The sequence below is a fragment of the Gopherus flavomarginatus genome, chromosome 8 (genome assembly GCF_025201925.1).
Source record: "Gopherus flavomarginatus isolate rGopFla2 chromosome 8, rGopFla2.mat.asm, whole genome shotgun sequence".
NCBI classification, from domain to species: Eukaryota; Metazoa; Chordata; order Testudines; family Testudinidae; genus Gopherus; species Gopherus flavomarginatus.
This window is the reverse complement of record NC_066624.1, coordinates 22,508,745-22,532,972: the sequence shown is the minus strand read 5'-3', so window position 1 is coordinate 22,532,972 and position 24,228 is coordinate 22,508,745. Positions and strand designations below refer to the sequence as shown.

General features: G+C 44.4%; 1 protein-coding gene across 3 annotated transcripts in view; it reads left to right on the top strand.

Annotated features, from left to right (window-relative positions):
* Positions 1–24,228, top strand: part of LOC127056585 (myotubularin-related protein 8) — a 177,859-nt gene that overhangs the window by 101,144 nt on the left and 52,487 nt on the right. Inside the window, exons 2-3 of one of the 3 annotated variants that reach the window (XM_050964612.1) lie at positions 493–4,027; positions 17,520–17,581. In XM_050964612.1, coding sequence (XP_050820569.1) covers positions 587–4,027; positions 17,520–17,579 — 3,501 coding nt within the window. In that variant the 5' untranslated portion in view covers positions 493–586 and the 3' untranslated portion in view covers positions 17,580–17,581. Of the gene's footprint in view, positions 1–492; positions 4,028–9,005; positions 11,281–17,519; positions 17,582–24,228 lie in introns of those variants that run through there. The other 2 variants (XM_050964613.1, XM_050964618.1) reach the window with 2 other exon arrangements.

The window sequence follows — 24,228 nt, the reverse complement described above, 5'->3', positions numbered from 1 at the left end:
GATAGGGAATATTTTGGAGAATTGTTTTGGAGAATCAGAGAGGCGCTGAAATCGGGGGCTAACTAATACTGGAAAGTTGATGGTGACTAAAGTCAGTGCAGTGAGTTTGGTGGGTCTTAGCCCAGTACTCTGTGGAGATGTGGCCACAACACACTTGCCCTCAGACAACCACAGTGAGGCAGAGAAAGCAAATCTATCTCTCCGTATGGGAAGTGTTTATATTGAGGAAGTGGTACTTCTGCCTTGAGGATAAAATGGAGGCTTAACAAACTAGCAGTCTGGCAACCAGCATTAAGTTCAAACCCCAGTCATTAGTGAGAGGAGAGACGATAAAAAGAACTAACCTATAGAGTGTGTTGTAGAGGTTTCGCTAGCTAATGTTCCAACTGTGGTCATGAATGTGCCCGAACTCTTTGCCTTGTTTTACCCACTCAAGTGATTCCAAGCCAAGCATTAATGGTTTCTCATGTCTCCTTTCTTTTGTCCCTTTAGATCAATCATGATGTTTTGGTCCACACGCCCTGACGAAGACTCTGCTACCAAAATCTTTATTTCCAGCTAAATATACCTGGCTGTAACAGCTGCCATGGAAACGTACTGTACAGAGGAGGCCGTTGGAACCAGCTCTCCATCTGTCATCTGCAGGCAAGTTGAGGGAGGAGACCGGAAGCAGGAGGAGAGCAGAGCAGGTGACCGGCTGTCTGAATGGAGCGATGTTTCTGTCGTGGCTGTGGAGCAGGCACCCCCTGGCAAGCTGAAGAAAACTGCCTTCAAGCTCTTTGGGGGGAAGAGGAGCATATGCACCCTCCCAAGCTTCTTTGGAGGAAAAAATAAAGGCCAAGGGAAGGGAGCCTCCAAAAAGGGTCTCAGTAAAAGTAAGACGCACGATGGGATCAGTGACGTTGCATATGAGGATGGGACAGGGAGATTGCAGTTGGAGAGCCCCTTGAATGGAGGGATGGACTCGCATCCTCGCCCACTGCCAAGCTCTCAGAGCGCTCACTTGGCAACAGACGCCAGCGTCAAATTTGAGTTTGGCAGGCAGGAGAGCTCTCACCTGGGGAGTGCCGAGGGCTTTGAGAAAAAGCCCAATGGAGACAAATCGTTGTCCTTCCCTAGACCCAAGAAAGGGCTGAAGGGGCTTTTCAACAGCATCCGGCGCCACAGAAAGAACAAAACCGCTGAATCTGAGAAAGCGGAGTGGGCTGCTGATCGTGGGGATGGAGAGCAAGCCAAGAAAACTCAAGGGGCAGGGGTTGAAACCCAGCGAGCCTCTGAGGAGGAGAGTCCAAGAGGCACCCCTCTCCCCGGACCATGCACAGGGAACTTGGATGGTAACTGCTCACTGAGCACAACGACCAACCTTGGAGAAAACGCTGACTGGCTCATGGCTGCTCAAAGTAGCTCGGAAGGAGATGCAGCAATGGTGCCTGTGGGCAAAGACGATATTCTGGATGTGAAATTGGATGCAGAGACTATTGTCTGTGCCAGCTCACCCTACGATGGCCTCCCAGACGCACACCATCCTGACTACCCAGATAATGACCCCCCTTCAGTATACTCCGGAGACCAGCTCAGCTTGATCTTTGAAGATGTTACTTCCCTTAAAAGTTTTGATTCCCTCACTGGGTGTGGAGACATAATTGCTGAGCCAGAAATCGACAGTATTGCTGAGAGCACGATCTCCGTGGAGCGCAGTAGAGACGCTGCCAAGAGAAGCTCATGCCTTGTCACTTACCAGGGAGGAGGGGAGGAGATGGCCACGCCGGAGGAGATAGAGGAGTACCTCCAGCAGCTGTGGGAGGGCTCCACCGAGGTGGACAGCCGCTATGAAACCAAACTGCCTCAGCCCATAAACAGTCCCAAGCTGCAGGGAGTGAATAGCAAGCTGGAGACTTGCGGCTTACATGAGGAGGCGGCCCATCTGTACGCTGGAGGTGTGATGGATGATGTAGAGCTCTTAACACCACCCAGTGACCAGCAGGAATCTGCCCCCAATAGTGATGAGGGTTATTATGACTCTGCCACACCAGGGCCAGAGGATGAACTCGGGGAAATCAAGAAGGACCGTCTCCCAAGAGACAGTTACAGCGGTGATGCACTTTATGAGTTTTATGAGCCCGATGACACCCTGATGAGCCCCTCTCTCGGGGACGAACCCTTATTTGAGAGCAAAGCATCTCACCCAGAGATCTTCAGCCGCTTCTTAGACTTTGCTGTCCCTGCCGAGAAGAACCTTATTCAGATGATGGGGCAGAGCAGCGGAGTGATGGAGACTGAGGAAGAGAGACTGGCTGCCATTCAGAAACAGCTGCTGTATTGGGAGCTTCAGAGGGAACCAGCTGCAAAACGTCTGGATGTCCCCAGCAAAGAGAAATGTCCCAGAGATAAGCAATACATTGAATGTAATACTAGAGCACCCAAATTAATTGGCAAAAATCAGAGTTGCCTTGGTAGCGAGCAGGTTGCTTCTCCAGTTTTGAGCAAAAGTGTAGATGCTGGGATTTCAGTGTCGAGACTGGAAAATCCTGAGTGGAGGGACTTTCAAGGGACGCTGTGTCCAGAAAAGTATTACAATGACCAAAAAGCCCAAGGAAATTGCCTTATTCAGCTCATGAAAAACAACTCTGTGTTTGATTCTGATTTGGATCATGCAGTGTTTGGGGGATTAAGTAGCTTAGTCCCAGCCAAAACTGTGACCGTGACCTATCCCAGCTACAGAACACATGACCCTGACAGCTGTTTTCAAAATGAACACCACAGCAGAGTGGAAAACTGCCTCAGGGAACCCCAGACAGAAAGTGAATGTGAACCCGAGCATGCTGTTAACTTCACTCAGGCACTGGTTGAGTTCACTAGCAGCGGCACTCTCTTCTCCAGCCTCTCTGAAAGCCTTGGTAGCTCTGATTCAGGTTCTTCCTTCACTCAGAACCTTTCTGTCCTTCCAACCATGGTCACTTTTGACATAGTGGATGTGGAGCAGGAAGGTGAGGGAGAATGTGAGCAGCATCTGGAGATGAATGCCGACGAGGACATTGCTGCATCCTTTGAGGCCTTTGACAGCTATGTGCAAAAGGAGTCCTTTGCCGAATGTGATGAACGAATGTTCCTGGGGTATCCCCAAGACTCTTTCCAGAGCTGTAACTGGGGTGTTGGCAGCCTTCCCCATCATTTGCACCTGCACGGCTTGAGCCCCTCCATGCCAGCACCACTCTCCATCAACAGAAGGAGCAGGTCGCTTGACACGGAGAGCTTGGAGTTGGAGCTTGCAGATATGCCTCTCTCCAAGAATGGCCTTAAGCCTTGTCAGCTCTGGTCTAAATGGGACAGTGGCAAAAAGGACTCTGTCCCCAGGCTGAGCAGAAGCAAGGATAGCATTCAGCTGTCTTCTTCCGAAGGAGGAGAAGCTGATGGGGTCCTTACCTGGCCAGTGTTGCAGCATGTAGAGTACAAAGCCGAGCTTTCCTCAGGGGGAGAGAAACCATGGAGCTGTACTCCGACTGCAAGGGCTGCCGTTGTCGAAGGCAACTGGGATACATTTGAGCAATCAGAAGTGAATTCCCCTTATGTGTCCCTTGGATGGAGCAATGCCAGGGAGGCTCCGGACAGGTTGCCCCAGGATACTGGGGCCAGTAATCTAATGCTTCAGGTGCCTAGACACATGGTCAGACCATCCAATTTACCTCTGCAGACTGATACAAGACAGTCCCAAGAGGTGTCTAGCTCCTACAGGTATCCTAGAGAAAATATGGCCAAAAAGCTGGCTCGCGTGCTACCTTTGGGAGAAAAAGGGGCTGACTTACCTCAGAGCTTCGCTTTCACACAGTCCCCTAACAAAAGAGCAAAGTGCAAACTTGTTGGCATCACACAAGGAACGCTCCAGTTTCACGATGGCACTGAGACCTTAAAACCCTCCGCTTGCTTTGCTGAGCATTATGGAAGCTCCAGTACAGACCTGCTGAAAGGGGGACCCGTACATGGGAACACGCTGCCCGTTAGCTGTCAAAGCACTACAGTGAATGTAACGGTAGCCAAATAGCTAATACTGGAGGGGTGAGGGAGGGCATCCAACGGTTAACTTTCAGGGAGGGGAGGGGTGGGGTGGTGGAAGGGGGAAAGTGTACTTCAATGAGTGGTTTTCATTTAGAATTGGTCCAACAAAGATGAACTCTTCTCTCTTGCAGTTGGGTGCAGTATGTAGTCACTCACAATGCTGCTGGTGTTCTGCACTGCTGTGGGTGCTCTGTTGTGGTTTTGTGTAGGCCACCTCCTAGTTTTGTAGACTGATGCTTGAGGCACCAGTTTTTGTCAGTGTGAACCACCACTCTGTTGACTATAATAAACTCTGCAGAGTGAGTATCAATACATAGTGCAGTTGCTGTAGGAATAAAATCTCCTGGAAATAGACTCCCAGTTCAGGCTAGTTTTCTGCAGCTCTAGTTAAAGGAACACCATCAACTGCCCAGAATCACAACTCTGAATGTTTTTAACACGAAATGAATGGCTGTAACTGTAGCATGAGTGGGATGATAAGTAATATCTTCCCAGCGTGTTTGCTTTGTGCATTTGGCAACACTTGATACACACTCAGATTTATAGTTTCACGTGTGTGGTCCTTTCCTCCCATTTATGTTGCTCTTTCACACAGTGACATGGGAAAAAACAAGAAAAAGTGATGTAAAAGTACAGGTTGGCGGGGGACTTGAGACAGGTGCAGTACCTGGAACTACTTAACAACTAGAGCAATATTCAAAACGAATTAAAGGTTTTTGTTACAATTTACTTCCTGTGAACCTTTTTGGCACATTTTGGAATGTTTTCCGTACTCTCTCTCATCACCTCAGATCCCTTCCCAGTGGAAAAGAGAGAGAAAGTATGGCATCTGCATATAGTGTTTTCTCCCCGCCAAAGCAAACATCATTCAAAAAGAGAAAAATTTCAAGCCAAACAGAGAACTTTCCTATAGATTTTCATTTTGGTCAAAAAGATGTTTTCTGTTGTGGGGATGGAGTTTTTCAACCAGCTTTATTTTTAATTCACTTTATTTAAACAACACCCTCCTCACCCCCTCCAATAAAAAAGCAACCTACATGTTGATGGTGTCCCTTCAAGAATAAAATGTCATTTCTTATTTCTTATTTCTTATTTCTTTGGCATGATCAAACTTCATGATATATAATGTTCACCTGAAATATTTTTCTTATGTGTTTTGCCCCATCTCCTTAAGACATGGGACATTATTAATATCCTTAATATAAGCTAACTTGGATCACGCCTGTAGCTGTTAAGTTGCAGATGTTGATACTTTTCTTCAAAAGGAAGTTTTGTGTTTTGGAATTTTATTTTCTTTGCATAAATTCATACGAGGAAAGTATTCTGTTAATTGGAATACGGGATGTAACGCAGCCTAAATTAGGCTTCACAATTTCTCTTTCTCCCTTCTGGAGGAAACGACAAAGCTGGACGTAGTGCCACCCTTTTGCTCCCATGCCTTGCAGGGAAGATGGAGGAAGTAGCAAGCTGTGGAGATGCACTTCGCTCTTGAGAGAGGGCTTATTGCATTGACAAAGCTCTTGAAAGCACCTGTTTTGGGCTATTGGAGCAGAACACGTCTTCACTCAAGGAAACTTCTTTGTCCTTGTCAGTCTTAAATACATGATTTCAGTCTCTTATATAGATCTCTCTTCCTCCTATCTGCGTATTGCTGAGTCTCTCCATGCCTCAGTCAAGGTTTATGTTCTTGGACTTAATCTGGTTTCTGGTGGACTACAGTGCACTAAAAAAATTGCCCTTTCCTGTTTTTTTTGGTTTTTGTTTTTATTTGTGATGCAGAGAGACTTTCTCAATGGTTTAAAAATAAAATTGCCAAATTTTAAACTAGAAATATCAGGTCCTCCTCTTTTTTGCCAAAAGGAGGCAGAAATCTGTGGAAGATATGACTAGTGATGTCCCACATGTATCTTTCTATCACATACTCTCTCCAGCTAATATTGATTCTGAAATGTGCATAAATTTCATTCACATCAGATAACCAGGCTACAACTCTCTTATCTCATAACCCAATTACAAATATGTTTCCAATTTGTAGTGTAGACTGGAGCTTAATGGTTTTGTATACCCAGGCTGAAAGTCCCATCTATGATACACGTTTGGAGTCATGTTCCTAAATGGATTAGCAAACATCTGAATTGTAACCAGGTTTCTCCACTGTCACTGTATTTGCAGTGTTTCCTCCAGCAAAGAAAGAGAAGCGGGGCTCTGATGCTTCGGAGGAAAAGAGAATATAAGATTTTTCACCTTCCTCTGCAGCATGGGGCATGAGTCACTTGCTGGAGGAGTCTCTGCAGCTTGAGGTCTTCAAACTACAATTTGAGGACTTCAATAACTCAGACATAGGCTAAGGGCTTGCTACAGGAGTGGATGTGTGAGATTCTGTGGCCTGCATTGTTCAGGAGGTCAGACTAGATGATCATAATGGTCCCTTCTGACCTTAAAGTCTATGAATCTATGCTGTCTTTATACATTCATATAGAGCAGCGAAGGTCAAAACCAGGCTTGCTTTATGTTTGGCAGTTCACTTAAAAAAAAAAAAAAAAATAGAACTCAGGACCAAGAATACCCGTTTCTGCGTTGTACCTGGATTAACTCTCCATTCCTCAGTATTATTGCATTGGTAACACTGTGCGAATGTTACCATGTAGGCCTGTTGTGCTACTTTCTTCTCCCTTGCAATCATGCAACCCTCTTGAGGGGTGTAGGATTGCATGGGACAAATTCTGCTCTGAGTTACAGTGAAACCTGCCATCAGTAATTGAGAGTTTATTCATCATTGCAGTGAATTTATGTTCCTGATGTATCAAAGTCTGACTTTATCCTATGAAAAGCCTAATTGCTAATGGACAAAGGGAGCCCTCTTGGCTCCAAACTCACTGGCAAAGTCTCCTTTCCTGATTCAGGAATAAATCCCTATTTAGCACGTGCTCAAGTCCCTTTGACTTCAATGGGGCATAAGTATATGTTTAAGTACTGTCCTAAATGAAGGCCTAGGTGCACTAATCATCAGAATCTCCACTAGGACTTGCCAGATCTGCCTGAGTCCAGATCCCAACTTCATAACTCAGATCTATTTCTACCTACTGCCATTCAGGAATATTGCTAGCATGATCCAAGACATTACTCCACAGACAAGTATTTGTAACATTCACTCTTTCTCTTGCTCTGAGCAAGTCTCTAACGCTCCGTTTTTGTTTTTGTTTTGAGTATGTCACCAAAGACCTTTTATGGGTGTGGATTTTTGTTTTGTGGTTTTTGTTTTTAAATGGTGCAGCCTTTGCCAAAGTTTTGGTGAAGCATAAATGTGACAGTGCTAAAAAGAATGTTCACTTACGAATGCATGTCTCTAATAATAAGCATTTTGGTTGTAGGTACGTAATGGGAAGACCTATTGTAAACTGTTCCTATAAACTAATGTGAAGGCAATACAGCTAGGACTTGGTAATCTGACTTTATACCAAAGGTTTTTCCCCCATTTTTTCATAGATTCTTAACTTGATTTGAACTCCCAACAGAGAAAATTGATAAAATTATATATTTCTAAAACATTTTAGTTCCAATTTGCTGGGTTATTGGAGTATTTTGCCCTGTTAAGAAATAAGAATTTTCAATATTCTAATTAAACTTTTAAAGTACAACTGGGAAGGGGACATAACACTATGAGGTTTAATCTACAATGCTCCTAAAATTCCTGTCTATGAAGCGGTAAATAGGACCAGTCTTCCATGGTGATCAAACTTCGGGTAGAAATAATCTTTTAAAAAATTGCACTATAAATTTTTAATTTAAAAAAGCTGATGCGTTGAAATGACAAAATAACTTAAGTGCTTATTAATAAAATCAAAAGTTTCAGAAGCACACTTCAAGTTCCAACTTATTTTGAGCTTTGTGGTAGGGAAAGGAATTAAATTGACAATGGAATTGCAAGTTCTCTTACTTCAGCAGAGATTTTGGGGAACCCACTACAAATTCTCCAGTCACGTGTTGCTAATTTCATTCAGCTCCAGAGCATATGCTATGGGTAAGCTTACTGGTGTTTCTCCTGTCCTGTTATTTTAAGGTTGAAACAGCTGGTGTTTCTATTACAAACCTTATTTCTCTCCTCCCTGCCCAATGGCCCCCCAGAAATAGATCTTGACACAAATGGGGCAGATTAAGGATGGAGAGTTATCCTTAACTTCTAATTTCCTAGTTTGTCAGTTGATTACTAAGCATGCATAGTAGCTGCTTTCTAAAAAAGTTAAAGTTAAACACCTGTTTCATTAAAAAAAAAAAAAAACACATCCAAAACTAATGAATTGACCAAATGAATGATACACCTTGTGCTGCTTTTTGTACAGTGGGGCACTCTGACACCACAAAAAGCTTTTCCTGGTTGTGAGGGTTTTGGGGAGGTGTGGGGTTTGACTCTTTCACCCTGCTTGACTTACAGCATTTAAAATTAAAATTGCAATTAAGGCCCGTGGCCAAAATCTTCCGATCTGGGTTCTTCTTGTTGGGCACCTAACTAAGGATGGTCTGACTTCTCAGTTAGTGCTCATCATGTTACAGGATCAAGCAATCATCTCTTTATCTGGTGGAAGTTAGGCATCCATACTGGAAAATTTTAGCCTGGTTGTTTAATGAAAGTGGTGTTTGAGTCAGTAATCAACTGTCCGGAGCAGCCAGTTGTCCTGCTAAGGCATTAAAAACAGAAGGACTTTATTACACGTGGCACTTGCACAAAATGTCTTGCCCTCACATGGTTAACTGGCTATTGCACATGCAGTCTAAACCACTGACATTCAGGTCAGACTACCAAGTAATTCTGTATTGCATTTGGGATTTTTTTATACATATGAGAGAGGTCAATTTTATCTATTTTTGTATAGTTTTACATTTTATATTCATAGGGGAAATTTTATGGACTCTTCTTTTTCTCATGCATCATGTTAAAATGGTGTGGCTTACAGTTCTGACGAAGAAAAAGCAATTGCTGCTGCCACCATCTGTGCAATGAAGAAACTCTCTCTCTTCTCTGCTACACACTGAGGGCTAATTCTGAAGATCAGAAGCCGGCCCCCATCCTGCCATCCACACGTTCCATGGACACTACTTAGATCTTTTGACACAGGAATGTCACATTTGTCAAGTGCTGTTTTTAGCTTTGTTTTTAATTCCAGTCTGTGGACTGTCTCTGTCTCCTCTCTGGAAGTATCACTGACTGTTTGTTAAAGCTAGAAAACCATGGTGGGGTTTTTGTGTGTTTAATGTTTTTGACTTTATCCAGCAGGGTCCATTTTTGATACCTAAATAAGCTCTGGAAGGGAATTCTGCCCTTTTAAGGACTTGCCCATCTGGGAGGGGAGATGTTGGGGCTTTGGCCAGTGAAGCGGTCAGGAAAACCAAGGCAAAGTTCCTGTTCTGTGCCTGACAAGAGTATGGGCTTGGCTGGGGGCAGTCCCGGGTTTTGAATGTACATGCTGAAGAGCTGGTGTCCTGGCTCTTAACTGAGTCAGTAGTAGCAGTGCTGCTTGTGCTTTGCAACCTTCTCCCCTCCAGCAGGGAGGCAGAGAGCAGGGGTGTCAAACAGTTAGGTTTCCTCAAAGGGGAAGAGGCTGTCACTGTTGGGGCAGGCAGTGAAGAAGGCAACTGCATCCCCCTGGCCCTGTTCCTCCTGCTGAGCTGAGCAATGGGTGCTGCCCCCCACCAATTCCAACCCATCAGCAGGAGTGCAAGGAGCTTTACCTGTTCCCAGCATGCTACAGAGCAGCTCCTCCACGGGGACTCCAGCCAAAATGGGACTAGTCAGCTGCCTCACCCTAGCTCCTGCCTCTTCCTAACTCTCCTGCCTCCTCAGCCCCACCAGCAGGTTCGTTCCTCAGCCGTCACCAGAACCCTGGCTGCTGCTCAGCATTGTCCAGGGAAATCTGGCAACTATGACACTAATTTTAAGGGCCCTATTGTTCACCTAGTGGCTGATCATGGTTTAAAGGAACATTGCAAGTCAGCAAAGGCCTGAAATTTCATTGTGAATGTGCTTGGGGATTTTTTTTTTATTTTTTTTTTTAAACCTTCAATTCAAAGTTTGATTTTCTCTTGATTTCAAGTAGGTTCCAACCCCTCCTGCCCGTTCCCCCTCACCTTGCAGGATTTGCAACCTAAGCACAGTGGCATGGAGTATGAGGCCCAGAAAATGAAATGGGCTAGGAGCAGGAAGTGAATTGACAAACTTATGTTCATTGCTGAGCAAAAAGCAAATGAAATGGTGGAAAGCTAAATTATTAAAGCTGAACGTAGAGTTTTGTTTTAAATTTGAAAGTGATGGCAATGCAGGTGGAGATACTTCACTGTGCATGGAGTTTGTGTGTCTTTAATTAAATGACTCTTAACCTTACAGTGTTCCTTTACATTATTGTGTGCGTGGTTTTTGTTTTGTTTCTTTTATGGGTTTTTGCGTCTGTTACTGAAATGCAGATTGGGTGGAAGGCTGTGCTGCTTATATTCCTGGGACATTTTGACCCACACTTCCTTTTGACATTCCCTTCTCTTCCCCCCCCCCCGCCCCCTTTAATTCTGAAGGTATTCAGTCTTATGCAGTTATTTGTAGTGTCTGCTGAGCTGTATTTAGGCTGTGCCGCTCATTTTTTCCTGCAGATCTGTATTATTCTGGACGTTAGAAAGGGAAAAGACCTGTTCAGTTATCCACCCCATCTCCCTGCCGCTATTAGATAGTTCATGGAAATGCATTTTCTCTACAGTCCTTGTCCTTAGACATTCCATTGAGATGGAAAACTGCTTGTTCCTCCTTCTCCACCACTCCTATTTTGTCACCTCTATTGGCGAACGAAAACGAATGAGATTGTGCTTGGGCAAAAAGGATAATTGAGGGATAGAGGGAAGGCACACGTCCCTTGTAAAGAAACTAACCTTTTCCCAAACTTCCATCAGTTCTGCTTAAGGCATTATAGGATCTCCCCTTCGTGCATGTGGCAGAAGTAAGTCACCTGTTTCTACAAATAACTTTAGTACTTTGCAGACTGGAAACCTTATGTGTTCTGCACAGCTTGAGCCAAGCGAAGGAAGCCAGATTCTCCCCTGCCCCTTTCTTGATAGCCAATTGTTTCATGTTTTCTCTTTTTGTCCTTGACATGACTAGTTATTAAACTTTTTAATGTATTTACTGTGTTTTAAAATGAATGTTTCTTTCACTGAATTCTAATGAATAAACTTCAGGTTTTTAGAGAACACCCTTTTTCATTGGTGTGTATGGTTTGTTTTTTATTGCTCAATCAGATCTCTGTGTTTCTCTGGTATTACAATTGAAGGGGAAAAGGCTTTTGAAAGTAAAGTGAAAAGTGATTAGGAAGAATGTTTTAATTAATAATAATAATAATTAATAATAAAAAAGCCTGAGCCCAACTTGCTCTGGCTACTTTCAAACACTTCAGTGTACTCAGCTAGTTTTTCTTGGCTGATTAGAAGGTACAGTATAGGGAAGAAATGTGTTGAAAGAATCACTTTAATTTGTATCAAAAAGGACCCTGAGACCCATGAGTTGTGTATTGGTTAAAATATTTGCTGCCTAATATCCTTATTTCAGAATGAGAATACCCTATAGCAGTATAATTACACTGCTGGTAGATTTCCCTGTGTAGACAAGTCCGATAGCTGCATGTCTGTTGTTCCCCCTCTCCCGGGCTGTGGCCAAAACACTGCAAAGTCTAGAGTCCCCCCTCACCTTCCTTCCACACACAGGAGTGCGCTATTCAATGTGTCTAAAATTCTACTGTATTGATGGAAGCTGCAGCTTACCAGTGCTAGTGTTCAATAGGTGTAGACACAAGGACTATTTCATCAAATCCTGAACTTTGTGGGGGTGTGTGTGTGTTTGTGTGATGGAGGTTAGGCAGCAAGGGGAGCCATTCAATTTCTGCTGCTAATGATGTTTGCCTTCCAGTGTTCAAGGGCTATCTAAAGGAACAGCATCTGTTCTGGATTGCTGTGCTCCTGCTTCATGCTGCTCTGTCTGGTCACTGGTTACTGCCTGGTACTGGTCACTTTATCATGATGTGTGTTTCGAAGGTGAAGCTTTGAAGACTCACTAGCAAGGTAAGATTTGCTAAAACACCCTGAGCCTGCAAATGGTAACGTAAGGCACGTGGCAACAGTGAAATAGGCCTTTAGGGATGTGAATCAGCTTGATTTCGTTCAGGGGCCATCTTACTATTAGCTGGACAATAGCTTACTTTACAGTAAGTAAAGCATATTAAAAGACTAACTCAGAGGTGTTGAGCCTTGTACTTCAAGAGCTAAGCAAGGAACAGGTGGAGAAAAATAAAACTTGTGGAGTATGGATGTTAGCAGTGGTAGGGTGTGTGGGACAAGTGCTTTGGCTGACACTCTGCAGCTATCTTTCAGAAGGACCACAAAAAGAATGCCCTGGGGATATTCACTCCTTGTCCTGGACAGACTTTTACTTGAAAAAGGAATTTGTTTAGCTCAAATGGTAGAGGCCTGTGCTTTTGATGCAGAAAGTCTGGTGTTTGATCCTCACTGACAGTCTCGAATTGGAGGTAGTTATACAGAGCTGTAGTTGCATGACTGGGCCCAGCAATATGAGGGTACCAGAGTGCCCCCAAAATCACAGATGGAAATCTCGTGTGGGATCCTGCCTGTAACTCAAGATACTGTTTTGGAAGCTGCTTGTGTAACACAGGGATTTGTAAAGTCTGCCAATCATTTTAAAATGCACCAAACCAATTAAAAGAATAATCCCCATCTCACGGGAGAGGGATTGAATTTGTGGAGACATAATTATCTGTAATGTATGACAAGCTGATACATTTAGTGTCTCCAGAGCAGTTGTCGAGATGGTTTTCCAAGCCAGGTACCCTGAGAAGCCCCATCATTTGAGTCCGTTCACTGGAAATTCAAGACTATTGATTATGCTAAGGAGAAGTCTCAACCTTTATTGTAGATCAGAATGGTCACTACACTGTGTGCATGCTTTTAATCTCTGCTATTAATAATGCTTCTCTTTCTCTATCCAGAAGCTCCTTAGAGAAACAATGTCCATTTCTGTAGCACTGAAAATTATGCTTTTTTTTTTTTTAAACACTTCTTGAACAGTTGAAGATTGGGGTGTCCTTTATCTTTTCTCTCTTTGGCTTTCCACTGAACGGAATTATTCACTTGTCAGTTTGCACCAGATGTAAACAAAATTGGCAAGGGACCTTTAAGACAATCCCAGGGTCCCTGCTGCAATAGTGTTTGCCTCTTTATCTAGCAATCACATACTGGTTGGAGCAGCTTGCTCCTTAGAGAATTTGAGTGTCAGGCCCAGATATGATCCTTATTTATTTAAGATGCAAACGAGATTTATCATGGCAGTTGACTTTTTGATCAGGGACCAACAGATGTGCACAATGATTGGTTACAGGTAAAACTGCTCAGTATTAGATTAGCAGATGCTCCGCTAACCCACCATCTGTTCTTTCTTTGTCCATGCCACGTTGCCCTCAAGTGGGTGTCTTAACCAGTTGAAAACTTTAATGCATGTAGAAATCAAAATATTCCCAGCTTCATGTAGATCAGCAATATTTACACTTAATGAGAGGCAGTGGGGAAAATAACAGGATGACCAGTCCTTAAAAATACCATTTATTCTGGTAACTGTAGGAAAGCAGCACTCTTAATGATGAGCCTCGTGAGTTCAGGAATAATGAGTCCTTATTTAATCTCTCCTCTGTGTTCTCTGCTTTGAATCTCTGCATTTAGAATGTGGCTTTTTCATTTATATGAAGTTACATTCGATTCTCACTCATCTTTTACCTGGGCTCTAGACTTATTTGCATATAATTGTAAAGAGCCATCTGGGCAGAGCAGTACAAACACCCTGTGAGCTTTGGATAGACATAGCAGAGAAAGAGAATGTTCTGCCAGTACTTTAAGGGTCTACTCCATGAATTTCTCCCCTTGGCATAAGAAAGACTCCGTGTATTAAGGGTACCTTTGCTGCAGAAGGGAAGAATGGTTTAAACCCACTTAAAGTTTTTCCATTTAAACAAAAATGTGTTCTTGGCCGTGGAAATGAGGAGGGAGGCAAGCTCTCTTGGTCTCATAGATTTTAAGGCCAGAAGGGCCTATCATGATCATATAGTCTGCGCTCCTGCATATTGCAGGCCACAGAACCTTGCCCATCCACTCCTGCAATAGACCTGGCCGAGTTACTGAAGTCCTCCAAGCTTGATGTAAAAACGTCCAGTTACAGAGAATCCACCATTTTATTCTAGTTCAAATCAGCAAGTGATCCATGTCCCACACTGCAGAGGAAGATGAAAACCCCACAGGGTATCTGCCAATCTGACCTGGGGGAAAATTCCCTGCAGACCCCAAATAAGGTGATCAGTAAGACCTACCAGCCAGACATCTGGGAAAGAATTCTCTGTAGTAATTGAGTCTTTCCCCACCTAGTGTTGCATCCCCAATGGCTGGAGATATTTGCTAATAGCAGTCATGGATGGGCCATGTACCATCCCCTCCATAAACTTATTGAGTTCAGTCTTAAAACAAGCTAATGTGTTTTGCCCCTCCCCTTGGAAGGCTCTTCAAGTCCTTCATTCTTCTGATGGTTAGAAATGTTCGGTCTAATTGGCAAACAACTCACTTTTTGCTGATAAACGTAATGGATGAAATCCTGGCTCCATTGAAATCAATGGGAATTTGACTGGACTTCCATGGAGCCAGGATTTAATCCAGTGGGTGTATTTCTAGTATAGCCTTCTGTTCTCTGCTGGCCCACACATTTGAGTGATGTGAATCGTCTCAAGATCTGGTCTCAGGTGCCTCCTTTGTAACTTGCTTTTTTGATCCATTTGAGGGAAGGGTCATGTGGGTGGCTCGATTTCAATGACCTGAAAGCCTCATCATCAGAATAATACAGCACTTTTCCTCTTCCAAGCACTTTACATAGATTAGCTAATTAATCTTCACAGCTCGCACTGTTAGAAATGGGAGGAATGGTAGAGGACCTCATAGGGATGACTGGGAATATTCCCCTCCCAGAAATACTTTGAGAATTCCTGATGCCTTGTGAAATTTGATCATTTCTAAGGCATAACATTCACTTCAAAAGAATGTGTATGAACCCTGAGGATAAATAATCTTGCAGTATCCAAAATGGGGATGAGCTTGAACAAAGGAAGAGGTCTTCTATTTGGTGGAGAATTTAAATAAGGGGCACCTGATAGCTCCACCACACCACTGCTGTCCTGATTAATATTTAACCACAGAGTTAGTAGGTTGGCCATGGAAAACAGCTGGTACATATCATGGAGGCAGGAGCCTGAGAACAACCTCTGGATGTGACGTACAAGCCTATGGCTGATGCGACTTTTGTAGATACCGAAGCAATTTAGATGCCAGATTTTCCTGCACATCTTGGTCTCTCAAGACTTCTCAATGAGAATATTGATAAATTGGGTTAATGTCAGAGGGGAAAACTAGTTGGTGTTGGTCCTGCTTTGAGCAGGGGGTTGGACTAGATGACCTCCTGAGGTCTCTTCCAACCCTAACCTATGATTCTATGAAAGGAGCAGTGAAAGCAACGTGAAAAGAGGAGCCATCAGTTAAACAATGTTTATGTTGAATGTGCATCTGGTGCCAAAGCGAAGCAGTTACCAACAGTTTGCTAAGCAAACTGCAGAATAGACATTTATTACTGGCTTTGTCTATCCTCTTGGAACAGACAAGAAAATGGTGCAGGTCAAAGACCAAAGGTGGAGAAGGGTTTGGCTTAGACAGGCTTGTTCTGAGCACTGGAATGGGAGTCAGGAGGATTCCAGTCCCAACTCTGCTCCTGATGCCACCTGTGTGTGATGGGCCGGTTACTCTCTACTCAAGGCCTAGTTCCCCCTCAGATAGGGCTGATGCTGTTTACCTCACAGGCGAGCTGTGAAGATTAATTAGCTAATCTATGTAAAGTGCTTGGAAGAGGAAAAGTGCTGTATTATTCTGATGATGAGGCTTTCAGGTCATTGAAATCAAGCCACCCACATGACCCTTCCCTCAAATAGATCAAAAAAGCAAGTTACAAAAGAGGCACCTGAGACCAGATCTTGAGACGATTCACATCACTCAAATGTGTGGGCCAGCAGGGAGAGGATAGGCCCTCAGCTGAATATTTATCCCTTGGGACCAATAAGTGATGTGTGCCTTGCTGTGATCTAATTAGGCTTAATTGAATTGAAGAAGGGGGGGGGGAAAGGAAGAGGGCAGAAAGCAGGCAACTGGCATTGACTGATGAGGTACAATTATGTTTTTTTTTCCATTTCAAATGAAGGCAAAGGTTTGAAACATAATCAGCTGTGATAATTAAATACTAAGTTGTGTTGAGAGGATCGCTGACAACAGCCTCTCCTCCATCCCTCAGGCACAGGGGGAGGAGAACACAAACCTCTTTTGGAACCACACCTTGAAAGCTATCAAGTCAGGGGAGGAATTCCCGCTTCTCAAGAAACTGCAAGCTCCTTTCGGAGCTTGGCCTGAGGAGGAATTAAGGGATCTGCTTCCAGACCTGAGGTTCAAATTTGACTTAGTCTTTTTGTCTGTCAGACTTTTCCTTTACCGCTCAACAGTGACTTAAAAAACAAACAAACCAGAGGAATTTTGTGTTTCTAATCTGTTCCGAGAAAATCGGATAATGTAGCAGCTGGGCAGGCACAGAGCGGTCAGCTTTACTTGGATGCATCATCTCCAAAAATAACCCCCAGGTCTGACTATTAAGTTGCTCTTTTTAATGGGTTTTCTGTTGGGATGGATTAGGTGAGTTCTGTTCCAGTGTATTAAACAGCAAAAGGAAGCCACTTAGTACACTATACAGTCTTTTTAACCCTTTGGAGACTGAGAATTTATTATACTGGGAGCTTTTCATGCCTCCTATGTACTTATAGACCTTGTATAAAATTTTGAAAAAAGCACTTAGATGCTTTTGAAAAGTTACATTTTCAAAAGTGACTTAGGCCTGGATCCTCACAGGAGCTTAAGACTTCTAGAGGCCAGCTTTTGAAAAATCTGACCCAAAGTCACTTTTGTAAACAGAATATCTTTAGTATCTCGGTGCTCTCAACGTTATGGTTGGGGCAGTGGTTCAATACTGATTCAGAGGAAAGAAAGCCACCTGCAAAAAAACAAACAAACAAAAACCCTCCAGCATTTAGGTATTTTCCATAGGTCTCACATCCCATAGCTATGAGAGCTGATCGGATCACAGCTAGAAATGAGTGGTTGTGGCTACAAAACAAAGCACAGTCTTTCACAATTTCTTAAGTAAGCTGGAAGCAATAATTAGCATCCAGGCTGTTGATCCACAGAGTTTTAAGATTTGTTTCTATTAGAATATTTTCTCTTTGATTCAGGTTTTGCCACTAGCCCTGATCTGATAACTTCACTGTATATTTAATCTGATCTTTCCTTGCTTTAAACAGAATTCTTCATTGTCACGGGCACAGGATGAGCATGAGAGAACCACAGATGAACTCCATTAAAGGTAAATATATTTTCAAAGGTAGCTTTGTACAAAGCCTAAAAGGATCATGGAAGGTAGTAATTTATGATTCAACCAGGACCTATTTAACATTATTAGTATTCTTGAGAAAAATATTTTAAATCAGAAATCCTCCTAAAGCCCTTGAAGTTTGCAGAGATGAAGGGGAAAAAAATTGAAACTGCTTCGAAAATGTTCCCATTCGGATCATCAACTTGGAATTCAAAATGATTCTTCATCTTTGAAATGGGCAAGGCAAAAGAGAGATGGGGCAATGACCTTGAGGAATCATCAGGTCATCTGTGAGCTTGCAAGAAGAACTGGCCTTCTGCAAAATTGAAAGAGAGGTTTTTTTCAGCCCTGTTGGGCTAGAGGCATTATGGGGGGAAAAGGTCATTCTGATCTTGGGCAGATGTGGGAGTGAAGAGGTATTAGCAAATATGGAGAAGTTTGAGTTCTGAGTGAGAGGTTTTGGTTATGATTTCATCAGTCATTCTCCCCTGCACCCCATCTGCCCTCCAATCCCAAGACAGAAGTCTTGAATGGTGGTTTTCTGCTATTACTTTCATTTGAAACTATTATTACCCACATGATATGATTTACTTAGATTCATCAAGAGGCCACTGACTAGATAGACTTACTGCAGAAATTTAAGCAGTCACATGATGTCCTTAGCGATCTACTTTTGAATGTTAGTGACTAGGTCCTGTGCTAATGATCACATTTTTTTTTAATCTGTGGAGATCAGAACACAATTCAACCTAGAAAGTATCTGTTACTTTAAATATAGAAATCTGATACTTATTATGAGAACCATGTATTAACCTTCAGAACTATGGTCCTCAGGGAACTGGCTGAGATATGAGATATGGACTGCTGTGAATATCCATGGGAAAGCTCCCCTGGGAGACTAAAAGCAACTGAGGTTTCTTTTCCCTCTTTTTTTCCCCTCACCAACTATTACATGCACACTGGTCCTCAACAGGCAATGATGGACTGACCCATTCTATCTCCTCTTCCAGCAATGGCTCAGCAGCACAGTAGTACTTAGATCTTAAATCTCCCTGTATTTGAAAGCTGCTGATTGGCCTAAAGTGCAAAATTCAGGTCTGGATCAAAATTTTCCCAAAATTGGGGGGCGGGATGGGAGAGGAGGGCAGGTTTCCAACTCTGGATTGGATCAGGCTCATCTTTGTAAAAGCACATATGGGATAATCTTAGGGATATCTGGTCTTTGTGGCCAACAATAATTCAGAAGGCCTGACACCTGTGGTGCTGTGAGCAACCTGATTCTTAATTTGCATAGAATTGTCAGGGTCTCCCTCAGTCAATGAGTCCAAATACTGTGATTCAGGCCTGCAAGTAAATCACTTACAAAATGTCCCTTGTCCGTCTGGCAGAGGCTGCTGGGATGGAAAATAATGGCCACTATGTAACTTTGTGATACTCTTTTCCTGTATTTAACTATGGACTGATGTTAACATGTTATTTACACTAATTCCTCCCAAAAGTAGGCCTATGTGCATAATACAGACGAAGGGAAAGAGAGAGAGAGAGAAGAAAGGTAAGGTAAGGGAGAGGTAGAAAAAAGAGATGGTGAAAGATGTTGGAGGAAAAACAGGAGGGTTGGGATGGGGGGAAGAGGAATTAACCACAAGATTAATCTTGTGTGGAGTTTCCCCTCATATTGTCTCTGTGAGGAGGAGGAGGGGAAAGACAGGAGGAGTGTTGGATTCGGGGAGGTGTCCCTATGGGATGAAAGTGGGAAGGGTTCCATCCCTAGAACCCACAAATCCCCAAAATCCACATAGATGGGGATTTGCTAGAGATACAGGAATGTCTGTTCACTGGCCCTCTGCCTCCATGTTAGCGCTGGGGTCCCCAGCCGAGCTGCCAGGGACTCTCCTGTTGGTGGCTGCTCTTGGAACCCTCCATAAAGTGGAGGACACCACAGTGTGACAGGGCCCTGTAGAACAGCTACTGCAGCCCCAGGCTGCATTCACTGTTCTGAGGATTGCCCTTGGAGTGGACAGGAGCATGATGTATGTGATCTCCTTACCCAGGTATGGATCTCCTGCAAGGCCTAGGGATGAGCGAGCGAGCTCCCCTTTCCTTGTGCATTGGAGGTGATAGCCCTCTGCACTGGGATTCTGGGGGAATGATCCCCGCCACAGAAAGGAAAAAATAATTCTCTGTCGAATCATTTTCTGCTAAGAAGAAAGTGTGAATAGACTCAAACGTGGTAACACAAACTAAATTGTCCCTCCCTCCCCAGCTGTAATCCCAGGCCATGCAGAATTCTAGGGTGTGACTTCACAGGTGCCGTATTGCTCTGCCCCATAATAACAACCAGGAGGACCTAGTGCTTGAGAGTGGTATAATAATGCCTGTTGAGATACCTCTCAGCTGTCCCTCATTGCAAGACCTAGTTTATCATTCTTGCATGTTGACACCATGCCGGAAGCTGTCATTGAAGGCCCAAGCTGCAAACAGCAAATAGACATTAGGAATCTGGTCTTCCTCTCTAACCTGGAGGTTTGGTTCAGGTGTGTGTCTAGAGCCTTTCAAGGACCCTCTTCCTTTTTTTTTCGTTTACTCTGTACTTTTGTTGTGGGTATTTGCCATAGGTCTGGTTCTTGGAAGACCTGAGTGCTGTTTGCCATCACTGTACGGATTCCATTTCTACATGGAATTGTAACCTAACATGCAGGGCTAACTGTAGCCTTCTTCACTTAGAATCATTTAGATGGCCTCCTCTTGGACTGTCATTATCCCAAGGGACCTGGGGGAGATAGCAAACAAATCACCAGCATCCTTAGTCACTTGTCAATTGTTAAAACCAGTTGTAAGTTGTTCCTGGTGTAAGTGAATTCACACAGGTGCTATGGGGACTTTTAGCTGCACAAGTGATAAAGCAGGGTCAGCAAAAGTGCAATCTCTGCCCACAGCATCCCACTGCTGTGCCTCCTTGGGCCCTACCAGGAGGGACACCAGAGGGACGGAGAGGTTCAGTCACCATGGCACCCATTTGACTCCTGCCTAATCAATCTTCCAACATGGGTTCCAATCATTGTGATGGTTTGAGTGATGAGAGCCCTTGTCCACTAGAAGCCAGAGTGAGACCCTCTTATTTAACACAGCCTGTACAACAGCCATCGGCTGGAACAACAGCCAGTCATATCTTGGGGGGGGAGTGGGGAGAGCAGATTCAAACTCATGAGCAGAGACAAATGCTCTGAGTGCCACTGTTAACAATCCTCAGAGTGATCCAGTCCATAAGGCAACAGTACTTACACTTTGAACGCAGTACTGCCAGGACTACCTACTGTCTCTATTTCAAGGCGTGGCACGCAGAAACGGATGCAGTAGTCACTTCGCTGCAGTCCCATTTCTCTAACATTCCTCTAACCTCTATTATCCTGTGCCATCAAAACCAGTCTAACACTTTGATCCAACTTAAGCTGTCCGGATAAGATTGCTGGGTATTCTCCTAATTTTCTATTTGATTTCACAAAAAAGCTAATTATTCTTTTTCTCCAAGGATGTTTGCTGTTTCCCACCTTTGCTCCCATTCATGAGGTTGGCCTCATCTTAGTGCCCTCTCCACCCAGCCTAGGCAGCCAGACAAGCATCTCTCTGTATATGTAATCTCTTTCTCCTGCACTCCAGCCAGCTGACACAGCCTGCCCAGTATCCCCTGCACTAGCTGATGTTTCCAAAATCAATTTCTTTTATTAAAGCCAGAATAATATTACCTAATAAGTAACTAGTCGCAACATACTTAATGATATTTTTGAAATATTATTTTTATCTTATTGATTGTGGTTACAGCAAATGTTGGAGAATCAGTATTGCCATCTGAAAGTGTTCAAGAGATATTAGTCAAGCCTCAAATGTCATGAGACTGGCTTAAAAACTGAGATTTTTTTTTTTCAAAGAAAAAATTGGGATTGTTTCTATTTTATCTTCTAGATTCTGAGATTTTAAGGGTGCTCAGGTAACATATTCAATTTTTTCTTCACAACCATGAGGGCCAGAGGAAAAAAAAAAGTTGAGATTCATTTGTAATCCCTTGATTCCAGGAGCTGGGTCTTTAAGAAAAACACCAAATATTGCAGTGAAATTTCTAGAGTTGGCAACATTGGAGAATGTGCACAGAGAATGAATTTTGAACTTGTAAATGTGGGTATTCCTACTGCACACACAATTTTCAGTTATGCTCATTTAGGGCCAGAATTAAAGACCACTGAAGCAAATGGAAAGATTCCCATTGACTTTAGTAGGCCTTGGATTAGGCTGATAAACAGGGGACAGAAACAATACCATGTGATCTGTGCATCCAATCAACACTAACTAACATAAGGTGAATTTCAAATTCTCCCGATATACTGCTTGCAGACACGCTGCAGACTGCAGAAAATTTTCACCTATAGTTTTGAGCATAGGGTTCTGAATAACTAATGCAGTTGATTAAAATTATAAACCTACTCATGGACATTTTGAGATCAGGAAAAGGGGTGAAATTCATTACATTATTAACTAAGGCCATGTCTACATCTAAAATTTTGCAGCGCTGGTTGTTACAGCTGTATTAGTACAGCTATATAGGGCCAGCGCTGCAGAGTGGCCACACTTACAGCAACCAGCGCTGCAAGTGGTGTTAGATGTGGCCACACTGCAGCGCTGTTGGGCGGCTTCAAGGGAGGTTCGGGGAACGCAAGAGCAAACCGCGGCGAAGCTGGTCTCCTTTCCTGGTTTGCTCTCTCGTTCCCCGAACCCCCGAACAAGCAGGTCTCCTTCCCTGCGGTTTGCTGGGTGGTTCGGGGAACGCGAGAGCAAACCCGGGAAAGGAGACCAGCTTCGCCGCGGTTTGCTCTCGCGTTCCCCGAACCCCCGAACAAGCAGGTCTCCTTTCCTGCGGTTTGCAGGGTGGTTCCGGGAAACGCGAGAGCAAACCGCGGCGAAGCTGGTCTCCTTTCCCGGTTTGCTCTCTCGTTCCCCGAACCCCCGAACAAGCAGGTCTCCTTCCCTGCGGTTTGCTGGGTGGTTCGGGGAACGCGAGAGCAAACCCGGGAAAGGAGACCAGCTTCGCCGCGGTTTGCTCTCGCGTTCCCCGAACAAGCAGGTCTCCTTCCCTGCGGTTTGCAGGGTGGTTCCGGGAAACGCGAGAGCAAACCGCGGCGAAGCTGGTCTCCTTTCCCGGTTTGCTCTCTCGTTCCCCGAACCCCCGAACAAGCAGGTCTCCTTCCCTGCGGTTTGCTGGGTGGTTCGGGGAACGTGAGAGCAAACCCGGGAAAGGAGACCAGCTTCGCCGCGGTTTGCTCTCGCGTTCCCCGAACAAGCAGGTCTCCTTCCCTGCGGTTTGCAGGGTGGTTCCGGGAAACGCGAGAGCAAACCGCGGCGAAGCTGGTCTCCTTTCCCGGTTTGCTCTCGCGTTCCCCGAACAAGCAGGTCTCCTTCCCTGCGGTTTGCTGGGTGGTTCCGGGAAACGCGAGAGCAAACCGCGGCGAAGCTGGTCTCCTTTCCCGGTTTGCTCTCGCGTTCCCGGAACCACCCAGCAAACCTCAGGGAAGGAGACCTGCTTGCTCGGGGTTCGGGGAACGCGAGAGCAAACCGGGGAAGGAGACCAGCTTGATTACCAGAGGCTTCCTCAGGTATGCTGGGATACCTGCTTATTCCACGGAGGTCAAGAAAAGCGCTGGTAAGTGTCTATATTTGATTACCAGCGCTGGATCACCAGCACTGGATCCTCTACACCCGAGACAAAACGGGAGTATGGCCAGCGCTGCAAACAGGGAGTTGCAGCGCTGGTGGTGCCCTGCAGATGTGTACACCTCCTAAGTTGCAGCGCTGTAACTCCCTCACCAGCGCTGCAACTTTCTGATGTAGACAAGCCCTAAGAGTTATTAGTACTGCTACAAGTATTTTAAAATGGGTTACTGTACATAAAAACGAAAGGGCATTGGCCCAGCACTCCATGGGACATGGGGTTGCCTACCATGCCAGTCCACTGGGCTGGGAGGCCACAACTTGTCTCCTCTTCACACAGCTTTCCCAAGTCTCTAATATCTGGGGAGGTGGTTAAAGAGAGACCTGGTGGGATGGTCCTCGCAGAATCTCCTAGCCAGCCTCCCTTCGTTGTGAGGTTGTTTGACAATTTGACCTCTCACCCAGTCTGGGGTTGGGAGGGAATTTCCCCCCTAGGAAGTACGTGCCAAGAGGCAAGGTCCCTGCGTGGTGAGAGTCTATGTTGGGTTACTTTCTTCTGGAGCCCCAGTCAGGGACTGGATGGCTGTCCATAACATGACAAGTTCCCGGTGATTGTGAGGGGCGGGAACAGGTGCATCAGTAGCTTGGTCTTAGAAAGCTTTTTCTGTGTTCATACTTATTCAGAATTCGGGAGGAAAAGAGAAACCTAAAGAGAGAATTGGAGAACCTCTGAGGGTTTCCCTTTTCCCCTTGAAGAAAAAGAATCATGGGACTAAAGAGAGAGGAACAGATGAGCACTGGATCACCAGGCCTGCAAGGCTTGGCATCAGCGTTGCCAACCTTCCAGTTCAGCTCTGTTCACTGAGTCTGTCTTAAAAATAGCTGAGTGTTTTTTTTAGTTTTTAAACTAAGTTAAAAAACGTAAGTTGGAAAACATAATC